The sequence below is a fragment of the Cyphomyrmex costatus genome, unplaced genomic scaffold (assembly GCF_001594065.2).
Source record: "Cyphomyrmex costatus isolate MS0001 unplaced genomic scaffold, Ccosl1.0 scaffold23, whole genome shotgun sequence".
Lineage (NCBI taxonomy): Eukaryota > Metazoa > Arthropoda > Insecta > Hymenoptera > Formicidae > Cyphomyrmex > Cyphomyrmex costatus.
The window spans coordinates 2,631,003-2,645,359 of record NW_017276368.1 but is presented as its reverse complement, the minus strand read 5'-3'; the positions used below and the strand labels follow the sequence as shown (position 1 = coordinate 2,645,359).

General features: G+C 30.2%; 2 protein-coding genes across 2 annotated transcripts in view; one reads left to right on the top strand and one right to left on the bottom strand.

The window, feature by feature from the left end:
* The first annotated feature begins 613 nt into the window (after nucleotides 1–613).
* On the top strand, nucleotides 614–11,263 carry mew (multiple edematous wings). The gene is made up of 17 exons (XM_018540094.1): nucleotides 614–1,000; nucleotides 1,476–1,603; nucleotides 2,914–3,017; nucleotides 3,104–3,231; nucleotides 3,336–3,544; nucleotides 3,738–3,942; nucleotides 4,053–4,196; nucleotides 4,270–4,411; nucleotides 4,548–4,816; nucleotides 5,202–5,430; nucleotides 6,637–6,868; nucleotides 7,598–7,994; nucleotides 8,354–8,583; nucleotides 8,995–9,224; nucleotides 9,675–9,769; nucleotides 10,278–10,407; nucleotides 10,622–11,263. The coding sequence occupies exons 1-17, from the start codon at nucleotides 828–830 to the stop codon at nucleotides 10,850–10,852; spliced, it is 3,276 nt and encodes a 1,091-aa protein (XP_018395596.1). The 5' UTR covers nucleotides 614–827; the 3' UTR covers nucleotides 10,853–11,263.
* Nucleotides 9,231–14,357, bottom strand: part of PGAP3 (Per1-like protein PGAP3) — an 8,388-nt gene continuing 3,261 nt past the window's right edge. The window contains exons 8-9 of the mRNA XM_018540095.1: nucleotides 10,735–10,823; nucleotides 9,231–9,306 (exon numbers count right to left, since the gene is read on the bottom strand). The gene's annotated coding sequence lies outside the window, so the exon portion shown is untranslated. The remainder of the gene's footprint in view (nucleotides 9,307–10,734; nucleotides 10,824–14,357) is intronic.

Below are 14,357 nucleotides of genomic sequence, written 5' to 3'. Positions count from 1 at the left end.
GGACCAATGAAATTCCTTATGCACATGCTTTATGCGTTATGCAAAAGTCTGTGCTCCCCGCTTAAGCCTTGTGTCCACGATGCTAGAAATCGGTCCGAGATCTAAGATGAAGAAAGAATTAACAAATCACATTTGAACAATTTGGTCACATGACCAATGTAATTGGTCAATTTTTCCTTTATCCTAGATCTCGGACAGATTTCTAAGTATCGTGGACACGGCTTTACAGAATAGGGGCCCTGGAGCGCAGGGCGGAGCGCGCTCAGAGCAGCCCAGAGCTCCTTTCCTTACAAAGGAACTTACATTTCATTATATGTTTGTAACCTTTGCAATTCCGCAAAAATCTTTTTACGTACTTATTCTATAACCCAAATACTTGCGAAAAATGCAATAAAAAAAATCAATTTTTTTTTATCCTCGAAACCTCCTTAATTATCAGTACTGAAAATGTACAGTATACGTTACGAGCACTATAGATTTTCAGCACTGGCAGTGAAAGGAATATAAGACGGTGACCAACGATGACGAATATGGAGCCGAACTCAACGAAACGAAGCTGAACGAAACCTCGTGCAAGTACGCCCATTACCTCCGATACTACCCGATGCCCGATGGCCGATGCGTGTGGGTGGTTAGTGCATTTTCAAAAATGTAGAAGAGTAATCGAAGCGAGAAGCAATTGTGAATTGTGACTCGTGATAGTCGAGTCGTTGCCGTCATTGGTGTGATGACAAAGAAGTTGGATATGTGATATTGCACGAAAAATTTAAAAGACAGAGGCTTTCGAAAAGTCGTATGGTATTATCGCCAACGAAATCAAAACGATAATGGAGATGAACGCATTACTGTGGATAGCTTTAGGTGTGTGCGTCACGCATGCTTTTAATCTGGAACCAAGAATACCTGTTGTTAAAAGGGGCCTGCAGGGCTCTTATTTTGGCTACTCTGTAGCCCAACATGTTGAGATCGAGAACCACTCGTTATCCAAATTAACCAGTTGGTGAGCATCACTGAGATTCTTATTATATTTTTGTATCATATATAAATATTGTTGTAATTGTAATTTAATTAATAAGAGAAAAATGATGTAATATAAATCTGATATGGATAAAATTTGGTCTGTCCTGTTGATCTTTATGAAAAATTATTTTGATTGTGAAAAATTAAATCATGAGTCTGCAGCACAAAAAATATATTGTTATAATTAAATTATGAGTAAATCATGAAAAAAAGTATAGCCTTATCTAAAATAGGGGAATGGGTAAAAAGATCATATTTTATATATCTGTCATCACAAATTTGAGTCATACGTTAAGTCATAGAATCTTATTTTTATTTATCTTTTAAAGTTAACTCATTGTTATTTAAAAAGTCTCTAGACTTTAGCTACTGCTATGCTGACATTAATTTTATTGTAGCTATATGCTTACTTTTACACAAGATTTAGAGAATACTTGGTTTATCTCTTTCAACAGGATGCTAATTGGTGCACCTTTGGATCAAAATAGACAACCAGGTACAAACAGATCAGGAGCGTTATGGCAATGTCCACTAAGTACATATACCAGAGACTGTACTCAAGTTATTACAGATGGACGGCTGAGTATGTTTTCCATATTTATTTTATTTCTTAACAAACTACATTTATCTCTCTATTTTGTTAATTCTATTATTGTGATAACTTTAAAATATATATTTATAAGGTTATCTCGTATAATTTAATAATTTAATTTAATAGTGCTGTATTAATTAAATCATTATTATGCTCTCTCCACCAAATTCTGCTCAATGTTTGAATATTAAGATTAGGTCAAGCACACATCTTTATGTATTAAACAAATTCAACAATGAATCTTAATTTAATCCAATAATATTTATACGTCACATCTATTTAATGTTGTATTCTCTCTCTCTTTCTCTCTCTCTCTCTCTATATGTATATATACATACATATATATATATATATATATATATAATAAGATGCTTTTTTGTTAAATCATGTTTCGGTAAACCAGTGGACGATGGTCTATTATACAGACCATATGAATATGATTCAAGTAAGTGTATAAACCTTAACAAAGTCTTTGCAGAATGAATTGAATGAAGAGTTTGAAGATTTTGATCAGCGGTTTGCCATACAGATATTGCACTCTTCTAAATAAAAAGTATTATATATATTAAAAGACGAGAAAGCATGTGATGTAAAAAGTTAATCTCTATTATCTGTTATATATTAATTCTTTTAAGTCAAAGCTTGCTCTTCTTCGAAATAACACAGAATAGAGATAGAACATTTCTTAAGGCAAATAACAATAGCGATACATAATTATTTACAACACTTATATGTAACGAATGCAAATTGACATTCTTGCTTTTACTAACATTTTTATTTATTATCGCTATCATCATGCAGTTTTTAATTATTCAGATTTATATGTAAGTTTATGTTTATATGCATGGCCATACACATGATATAATTAACAGAAAGATGATCTTTTTGTTATTATTTACTCAAAATGGTGTGTAATTTGATATTGCAGAAATAAATTCAATTTTGCAGAAATAAAATCTTCTATTGTCTTGTTATATCATTTTTGTGATAAATATTTTATTTATGTACACACATACACGCACAAAATACTTTTATATTTTTATTTATTTTTAAAATATTAAAATTATTTTCAAATATATTTAACTTAAGAATATAACTACATATTACACAGGTAAATCTCTTTTCTACTATGAATAAGGTATATGTATTGCGTGCGTGCGTGCGTGCGTGTTACAAATATAAATTGTTCAAAATATATAAAATTCATAATTAAATTCTTAAAAGCATAGATGTAGTATATCCCTAATGTGTTTCCTCCATAGCTTTAAGCATTTGTGAAAAGACTGCAAAACTTTTTCCAGATTTGGAATCGGATGATTTAGTACCCCCGGGTAATGATGAAATAAAAGACAACCAATGGTTAGGAGTTACTGTACGTAGTCAGGGAATAGGAGGTAAAGTTATGGTAAGTAAAAAAATTGAAGATAGTCTTAAAATCAACGATATATCACACAGATTATCAATTGCCTTTATGTACATACATGCTTTTAGGTATGCGCACATCGTCATATTGTAAAAACGGCCGATTCACAATGGGGTCAAGGCCAATGTTACATACTATCTCAAGATTTAAAATACGACGATTTAAAAAAACCATGCTCTGGAAAGCCTACTAACAAGTAATATACATAAATTGCCTAATTTCTAAATATTTTACATATTTACTTTTTTTAAATTTCTTCGGCTAACGCGATCTTGTTTCCTCCAAAACTCGATTTTTTAGAGCTCATGAACAGTTTGGTTACTGTCAAGCCGGGACTAGCGGTTTATTAACCGCCGAAGATCGTGTAGTGATTGGTACCCCGGGACCACATACTTGGAGAGGGACTCTCTATTTATTCACTATTTCTGACGAATTTTTAACTAGAGACAATACAGTTTATAATGCGCCAATGCAAGATTTTTCGCCTGTAAATAAATATAGCTATCTCGGTACGTAGCTTTATTAAAAATAAGTTATTTCAGCATATAAATTTCACTTAAAATATCCTTATGATAAATATTATATGAACATTTATTTGCTCTCTGCAGTTTAATTAATCATTTCTCCTTTTGATACATATTTGCTACAAACAATACCCTGGTGTCATATCAATTTTTGTTTAATCTACGTTTGATATTATAGGAATGTCTGTGGCTGTTGGAAACTTTTTTGGCAAGGATTTAGCATATGCAGCAGGTGCACCTCGTTCTAATGGCACAGGTCAAGTAGTTTTGTTCACCAGACGTGATTTCAAACCAGACATGGATATTGCCCTTGTTCTGGATGGCGAACAATTTGCCTCGAGCTATGGATACGAAATCACATCGGCAGATGTAAATGGAGATAAGTAAGACCATGTTTAATACATATTTCAATGATTATTACAAGATCATGCGTTAACACGAGTTTATTTCATTTGCTCATTTTGATTGTACACTTCAAAATTTATTGTTTTAGAATAACTGATTTGATCGTGGCAGCACCGTTTTATTTCAATAGAGCGGAGGGTGGAGCTGTATATATTTATACAACGCTAGATATATGTCGAACTGTCAATGACAAATGTTCGCCTGTCAAACTCGTCGGTCACGAGGAATCAAGGTTTATCATAAAACTTACATTATATTTTATTTAGATGAATATTAAATATGGTAATAACACAAATTGACAATAGGTTTGGATTCGCATTGACCAATTTGGGTGATTTGAACAAGGATGGATACGAAGATATTGCAATTGGCGCTCCATATGAGGGTAAAGGCACAGTCTACATTTATTTAGGTTCCAAGAATGGCATAATTAAAACACCTTCTCAGGTAATGAAATTTTTGCCTAATGCTCTTTATTTTTTAAATTTTACTCTATATAAAATTTTGATTACTTTTTTTAACTTGTCTAATACCTTATTTTATTTAATGCAAAATATCATTTTGTTACGTTATCGTTCAACAGATTATTCACGCTGAAGATATGCCTACGCCATTGAAAACATTTGGGTACTCGTTAAGCGGTGGAACCGACATGGATCAGAATGGGTATTCTGATCTCCTTGTTGGAGCATATGAAAACGATGCAGTCGTACTTCTCCGTTCTAAAAAAATAATTGATATATCTACTTATATACGCTATGCGAAGAAGGATGGGATATATCAGGATACAATAGAACCTATCGATCCCAATAAAATTGCATGTTTGGCCGATTCAAACTCGAATCATACATGGTAATAATAATTTTATATGGCTAAACTGTTTTACAGGTGCGCGCGCGCGTGCGTGCGTGCGTGCGTGCGTGCGTGCGTGCGTGCGTGCGTACATGTGTGTAAAATAGAGTTTTCCATACACCACATTTAAAAATGAGAGAAGTTGTTATTTTGAAAAATGTTTCAGACAAAAGTTGTTAGGATTAAGTAATGTATTGCATTGGACGTTGCATGGACATATGCGATTGATTTTCAAAATAACCACTTCTCTCGTTTTTAAATAGGGTGTACGAGTGATTTAAAACATCCGTATATATGTGTATACACTATATGTATAGTGTAAATAATACACACACATACACGCGCGCGCATATATATATATATAATTGTATGTGAAACTCTGCAGTTTTGCATTTGAGGCTTGCTGCAAGACGGAATCGCTAGCAAAAGAAGATTCTATGCAAAATCTAAAATTAAACTATTACATCGAAGCAGAAACCTACAGCGGAACTAAGAAATTCTCGAGAGTTTTTTTCGGCGTCAACGGTAATACGCGTCCTCATTACATAAATCGAACAGTTACTTTAGATAGCACGAAGTTGGTACACTGCCAAAAGGAAATTGTTTATTTGAAGGTAAAGTTAAACCACATATTACACTTTGTCATTTCTGTTATATTTATCGTATTTTAAATTTACTATATTGTTTCGTTAATATTTAATAATTATATATCTACTTAATTATCTAAATCTGGTAGCTAAAATATCATAGATTTTACTTAAAAAATTTAAAGATAAACTTCAAGTATCACAGAATCCATATTTTAAATATTTAATAATGCTATCTATACTTGATTCTGTCAGAATTGTTAGTAATATCGCAGTTAATTGCAGTATAATTAAGCATAGAGATGAAGAAGTTTCTGGGCAAATAAAACCATCTTTATCTCGAATCACGTCGTGTTGATAAATTATTCTTATTTTTTGGCACAGTATTGTATAATATTAAATGATAATGTTAAATTTCATATGAAAACCAAAATGAAAATTGTACACGCTTGTTGATATTTAAATGATTGAAATAAAAATAAATTCATTCGGGAATTTTTATGCATATACATATGATGTGTAATAAATAAGATTCAATTAATATCGTGAGAAAATAAACATCATTTAATTAATAAATTAATGACCTTTTTTTATTATTCTTCAAAGTAATCCTCTTTGGAGACAACACATTTCTAATAATATTCGTACTGCTTGCGGAAATTGGGAATTTTGGTTTTTTTGCGATTTAAAACGATAATGCAACATTGATTCTAAAATTATCTATTGTATGTGTCACATACATGGTTTTGATTCGAAACACACACAATAGATAATTTTAGAATCAATATTGCATTATCGTTTTAAATCACTCTCCTTATTCCCTGAACTTGCTCCGGCAGACTTCCTAAACTGAAGGAAGCAATGAAAGAAACTCGATTTAAAAACATTTCAGATATACAGAATTATATATTAATAAGATTTGAGACGGTATTAAAAGAACTTTTTACAGAATTTTCGCAAGCTATACAAACGTTATCAGAAGTGTATTGTCTCTAGGGGAATTAGGACAATAAGGATTATTTGTATATTAATTAAATGATATTTATTTTCTCATAACATTCACTGAATTGCATTGCCACATTACAATTCTGTTCTCCTTTATCTTTTTATTTATTAATTTTTTTAATTAACCTTTTTACAACCAATTTTACTATAAATATCAAATAATTTTATCGTCTCATCCTTATTTGTACTCTCTTAGAAAATTTATAATTATTTATTAATGTCTAACAGGAGAACACACGCGACATCCAAACTCCTATCAAATTCCGTCTGAATTATTCGCTGATACAAGAAGAACCAATCATGCCTCTCGAAGGTGCTCCTTTACCTGATATGAAGAATTATCCAATACTCAATCAACAAGAAGCCGCACGTATATTCGAGGCTGTCTTTCAAAAAGATTGTGGAAATAATGACATTTGCGAAAGTGATTTACAAGTGATAGCTAAACTGAATTTATCAGGTAGGTGTTTCTCTTATATAAATATATAAAATTTTATATTAGAATTATTATAATATATACATATATCTTCGTGTAATTTTCATTAAAGTAAAATAAATTTTAATGTCTTTATTCTGAACTTTACTCTATTCTCGATTAATTCAACTTTTCCGTAAACTGGACATCTCATCTTTTTGTACTATTTCTCCATGATTTCACGTTTGCCATTTGGCATATATGCACTAAAGGCGTACAAAACATCTCCATCGCAGGCTCCCGCTCGATTGTGATAAAAGAAACTCGAGTTCTCTCAGCTCGAATTCTTTTAGGCTCGAGCCCGAGCCTAATTGAGCCCTCTAATTGTAAGACTCAAACACAAAACAGTAAAATAAACGTCACTGAGCATTTATCGAATTGTGTAACATAAACGTATGCAATTTATACTAATTACAGTATTATGCGCATAATATGAGCAAAATACTGTAAGTACTCTATATGTAAAATCGAAATGTAGTCTATAATTTCATTCGAATAAACATCAGGAAACAGATAGAAGTTTGAGAATAGAGAAGTACGATTGTATATACAATAAAAAGACCCTTCCCCCCCCCCTCTCTCTCTCTATATATATATATATATATATATATATTTCTGCCTATATCTGAATAAGAAAAACATAATATAAAGCAAAATATAATATTTTGAATTTACAAAAAAAAATGTTCCTAATACAGTCTCGTATTGCATTAGTTTCCTCCGTAAAGTTGGATTTCTACGAGTTGCTTTTGGGCGAAAGAGAAGAAATAGTAGTGGAAGTGAATGTGGCAAACGTCGGTGAGTCTGCGTATGAGGCGCAACTGTTCATCATTCACTCACAGAGTTTAAACTACATCGCCAGTAAAAGTAACGATTCCGTGATTTGCAATTTGTACAACGCTACTATAGTATCGTGTTCTATCGGTAATCCGTTCAAGAAGGACAAAGTAGTGGATATACAAGTGAGATTTGATCCCAAAGGTCTCGAGGATAATGAATCGCAATTGGGCTTTATAATTTTTGCAAATTCCACATCAAAGGAAATCAAAGAGAAACAGCCCACTGTGCTACAAGCTACGGTGTTAAAACGTGCCGAACTTTCAATCAAAGGGTAATTACTATATCATTAATTCAGTACTTTTTATCTCAGTACGATTTTATATGATTTCAGTGATATATCTTCACATATGCGGCATTTACAACTCATTAATTTGCTTAAAAAAAAAGTGCAAATTTAATTATATATAAATATATATAATTAAATTTGTATATATATCACATTATTTTTGCATGGTACCTACATATCACTGTTCATCGATAAAAAATACTGTCGATGTAAATTTACTTTGTACTTTTACTTTTATACATTTACTATTTATACATCATAATTCAATATAATTTATATAGTTATGTTTCTGTTATATATATTGATATTAAAAAATATATATATTTGTTTATTTACATTTGTAGAAGCGCCAAAACTCAATGGGCGTTTTACGGTGGTCCCGTAGTCGGAGAATCCGCAATAAAATATTTGAATGAAGTAGGACCAAAGGTATCGCACATTTACGAAATATTTAATGAAGGTCCATGGAAAGTCAGTACCGTGGAAGTGCGCATTTCATGGCCTTACGAGGTCGCGAATGACAAAGCACATGGAAAATGGCTGCTCTATATGGAAGAGATACCAACTATTCAAGGTAATACAAAATTCTTTGTTCCTTCGATCGATCCTTTATAATATATCAAAATAAAAAGGAATAGAAACTATTTGTCTAAGATTGAGGAATGAATATTAATCATTCCATTATTGTAGGATTCAAAAATTCACCCCAATTAAGGTTTTAAATTTTCACCTAGTGACAGTGTTCTGAATATTGCCCAATTTTTAACTTGTTCGAAAGTGTTCTCTAGATTTTGTTGAGTAGTGTATATTAATAAATTACACGTCATGTATCTCTTTCTATCGTATAAAATTTATTCAGTATATTATATTAATGTTATTAAATTAATGTGATGAAAATACAAAATATTGCAAAATATCTATATTACACAAGTGTTAAGCTTAATATTATAATAATATATCTAAATACCTATGTTAAATGATTTAGCTCTGGGAGAAGGTGAATGTATATTACCACCAGGATATGTAGTCAATCCATTAAAACTACAAGATAATATCAACTTGGATGATATCGATAACATTATGCAATCATCAACTCCATCGATAGTTTTGTACAATCATACTAATCATATAAGAACAACACGAGATACAGAGAAAGTTGTAAATACACGAACAATTGTCGACAAAGATGGACATCGACATCGTGTCGTAGCGATGGTAAGTTATCACTTATGATAAGTCGTTGTTTAATTATATTCACGAGGTACGATTAGCAGAGTCACACACAGAACTCTGAAACCTGAAATTAAACACGAAATTTATATTAGATCCCTATACAAACTGATTCATTGTACAATGTATATGATACGAATGTTATAATTCGGAATAAATAAAAATAAATTGTAATTGTGAAATAGGTATTCTATTTCATTAATTATTATGAGAAAATGGGAGGTATTATTTTCAGTATTTATTCAAACTTCATTTTCAAAAAGGCAATATTAAAAATCAAAATATCTTTTGGTTTTTTTTTCTAAATTTTTACATAGAATTTCATTATTCTCTCTTAAGCTTTTGAAATTTAAAGCTTTTCTATTTTCGCGAATTTATACAGGACAACGAAGTGTTTTTTATGAAGCGTTGATGAAAGATTATCTTACATTACAGAATTGCAAAGCTGGCACAGCAAAATGTTTCGACATTATATGTTACATATATAACTTACAGAGGAAACAGGAAGCCATTATAACTGTTAAAGCGAGGTAATAATAGAAATGTAAAATTAATTCTTATTAATTGTGTCACATTGGATCATAAATTGACCTATTTTAATACAGATCCCTCTTAGTCATATAATTAATATAATACTTCAAGGAGTAAACTAATAATTAAGAGCTCAAAATAAGAAAATATATTAATATAAGTTGTTTAAGCATTATATTTCCTAAATTATGATAAATTAAAGAAAATGGTTCTGCTTTCTGCTGTAAAATATACAAAATATATTAAATTTCTTGAAATTATATGTTAATAATTATCCTTAAGCCTAAGTAGGCGCACCAGCAAAATCACAGTGATTGAAGCAGATTTGACCTTATGCGCTACTTAAGTGTCAGCATAATATATTAATGTACACATATAATGAGCACAGTTAAGTTTTATCTTTCCCAGACAATTGAATAAGAAGTTTTATTATAATATTAATATTTTAATTATATTTATTTTAATTCTAGAGCATCTTATAATCTTCAGAGAAATAATTGATTTCAGACTTTGGAATTCTACTTTAGTCGAAGACTACCCGAAAGTGGACATGGTTAAAATAGGTTCCAATGCTAGGATAGTAATACCTTCAAACATTGTGATACAACAAGAAAACTTGAAGGATGATTACGCAATTGTAAGCACATTTTTTTCTATATACATCGTACAATATATATTATACTTGAACTTGATGATTGTCATACTATCAAACCCAAGATACTAATAATTGATAACAAAATTCTAATATTGTATTTCCAATCTTAAATTTAATACAAAAAGACATGTAGAAAACGTATTGAAAGCGTTCCGATAAAAATCATTTGATAGTGTTCTTTTACATTATTATATAGGCCGAGACAATTGCTTATCCAGATCTATTGGATCAGCAAGAAGCCGAGCCTGTACCAGTGTGGATATATATAGTGGCTGCAGTAGCTGGCATGTTATTATTCATTTTACTTACATTAGTATTGAGAAAATTCGGATTCTTTAAAAGGCGACGACCAGATCCGACCTTGTCTGGAAATCTTGAGAAACACAGAGACGATAATCCTGAAAACGAAGCATTATTTAAACATTAAGCACTAAATAATCGAAATATAAAATATAGAAACATAAAACCGCGACAAATTGTCACGATTACTTAAGATTAAGTACTTATGGTGAAGAAGAAGAAAATGATGGAAAAAAAACGTTTATTTACGCACACCATTTATTTCTGGTTTTATACTGCCTGAATTTAAAATGCATATTTTGTACGCAAGAGCAGCTAAGTACGCGAAGATTGATATATTGAAGTTTGTGATATTGTTATGTATACTAAATACATTTTTTACGTACACGACAAATCTTTTTCGAAGAATGTTCAGATTGTATGTATGTGTGTACACACAAGCGTCATATAAATGCCTTAACGTTATCTTTTGTTAAAGAAAAAAACTTGCATCGTGCAAATTCAACAGTTATCAATAATAACTATACATAAGTGAAAAAATAGCCAATACAAAGCAATGATTGAAAAATAGCTTTTCGCGTGACATGTATTATATTTCAAAAATTGAGTAAAGATTAAATTTATTCCTTATGTTATGTAAGTTTATAAAGACATTTTTATAATTTCTATAATAATGTTTTACAAGTTATTTAAAAATACCTATTTTGAATTAAAATAGTTTAATATAAATAATTAGATCAAAAAATATTCAATGACCGTTAAGGCACTTATAATACTTATTGTACAATGAAAAGCATTTTATTCGAATAAAAAGTACATAGCTATTGTTGGTTTTCATCCATATTTTACTTACGTCATCATACAATATATATATACACATAAAGTAGCATTGACATAAATGGCGGGGATAATAAATTAAATTTGTAATAAAAAGCGTTCTCTTCGTCTGAACATTATAGTGAAATTTAAGAAATTATATAATTTTGTTTTATTTTTGAAAAATAATTTTCTTAAAATTAAAGTAATAAATAAATAAAATTATTTAAAAAACTGAGATATAAATAAAACACTAAATAAAAAGTGAATAAAATCATTAAAATCGCAGGATATGTATAATACACAATAACTCGGAACCAAATATATTATAATTCGTCATGTATTAGAACTAGTTTTCATTATTTTTTAATTTTCACTTAAAAATATCCATCCAGCAGATTTAAAGTCTACTTATATTAAATTATTGATTATATGCAGGATGCTTGGTAAAGACTGTAGTAATGCTTGAGAATAAATTCCTGAGATCATTTTAAGATGAAAATCCTAATATCAAAATATCGAGGCTACAACAGTTTTTGAATAAGCATTTAAAATTATCAAGCCGTACTACCAATACTACCTAAAGTTCAAATATGGTACAATGAAAAATATCAATCATCTGAACACGCAACCTTTAGACAGTACAATTTGCTAACTTTAAATGCTTATAATTAAAAATGTATTAGTCTTTTTAGTATAAATCTTGTAATAACAAAATCAGTCAAGACTTCTTATAATTTAAAAATAAATTGGAGAGAATAAAGGGCAATAGAAGTCGGGCGCAGAAGACATCGCGCAATTAAAAACACCACGCTAAGTGACAAAAACCATTTATTCGAATAACTATCTTTTATTATGATAGTAGCGCTCTATGATAGAATGCTTTTTGTCACTTAGTAGTGTTTTTAATTGCGCGATGTCTTCTGCGCTCGACTCCTATTGCCCTTTATTCTTTCCTTTTTGGTATAGACATTTTAGTATTAGAATTTTTTTGTCTTATAAAATGATCTTAGAATATATCCCTTAAGCGTTGTTACGATGTTCACTGGACACTGTATATAATTATTAAAGTTTTAAGCTTTGATACATTTTTTCTATCGCAATAGGAATGCAAAATATAAGTTTTAAATGTATTATGAGCGACTATTTAACGTTAAATACATATATTCGTTGAGATATTTAGAAATTTAAATTTAAAATGTATAATTGACTATCATTCTATAAATATGTTTAATATTTGTGTAATGTTTCTATAAATGTTATCATTCATATAATCAAGATATAAATTATTCTCTATTAATACTTTTTTTCATTTTGTAAATTATTTGTGTAATCTGCTAAAAAAAAAAATAAATCATTCCGTTGTACATTTTTGTGCACGATGAAAATGTTTTATATACATGTGTATATATAAATGTGTGTGTGTGTGTGTGTGTGTGTGTGCGCGCGCGCGTATATATACACACACACATTTATAAGATTTACATTTCACATAAATACAATGTCATATTTATACTATTAGACTGTCAAAACTGCATTTTTTGTAAAGATTAATGACGTTATGATCTCTCTGCCAATATTTATTACATGTATATACATATTATATATATTCTTATATACATACATACACACACACACACACACACATATATATATACACTCGTGTATACATGTATTCTTTTTAGTGATGTTACACGCGATAAATACTATATTTGTAACAAATAGATTCTACATATATATTTGCATTTTATTAATATATACAATAAAATTTTATTCTTAAAAAAATATATATATGTATATTAGCCAAGAATATATGTTTCTTTATATTTCTTTAACAAAACCTTTGTATTTCAAAATAAAAAAGATTTGGAACGGTTTTGCAGATGTGCATTTGTATACAAAAGAAAATGCGAAGAATATTAATAGCGTTTTCTCTTGCACTAGTACAACACTGAGATCCGTATTCATAGTCAGACCTTATACTTAAGGCTTCCTTAAATTTATCTTTAGATGCTCAGCCAATAAAATAATTCGTAGAGTATCTGAAGATAAACTTAAGGAGTCTTAAATATGGGTATCAGACAGTGTAGCGTGTTTCCACGGCTGGTGGGACTTATTCGATGTATTGTGCTTCCGTAGCTAGAGTATAGCAAGTTTTATTCATGAAGTAGGATTTGTTATATTATCTCAAAAGGATGGTGTAAAGCCAATGTGACGTTAAAAATTTGGAAATAGAAATTAACTGAGAGTAGGATCTTAGCGCAATAATGAAGTAGTGTATGTACACTATAGTGCGCACCCAGGAAGTAAGATATAAGGAGACTCCACTCCGTAAAATAAAAGTGGACCCATTTTAGGTTTCGAGTTCAATTTCCGATTCTGATGAGTGCGAGTAAGAGAAATGATCATTTCTCTTACTCGCACTCATTATGCGCAGCACTACTAAATTCACGAGCGCTGCGAGTGTCGAGAATCGGAAACTGAATTCAAAATCTAAAATGGGTCCATGTTTTGTAAACTGGCGAGACTGAATGGAGTCTCCTTATATCTTCCTTCATGTGCACACCACTCCAGTGTAGTGTAGCGCTCACACGCAACTGGTAAAGTGCAAGGCTATAATCCAGTGCATCCCAAGGAAAAACGCTATAAGTAGAATAACATAACACAAATGTGTTCTTAACAAGGTAAGTAAGATAGATACAACGATTTTCTTATTTTATAAATAAATTGTAGTTTTATAAAAAATTTTTACTTTAATTTAGTAATAATTTTTCCGTTATATATATTATATACATACATATATATATATATATATA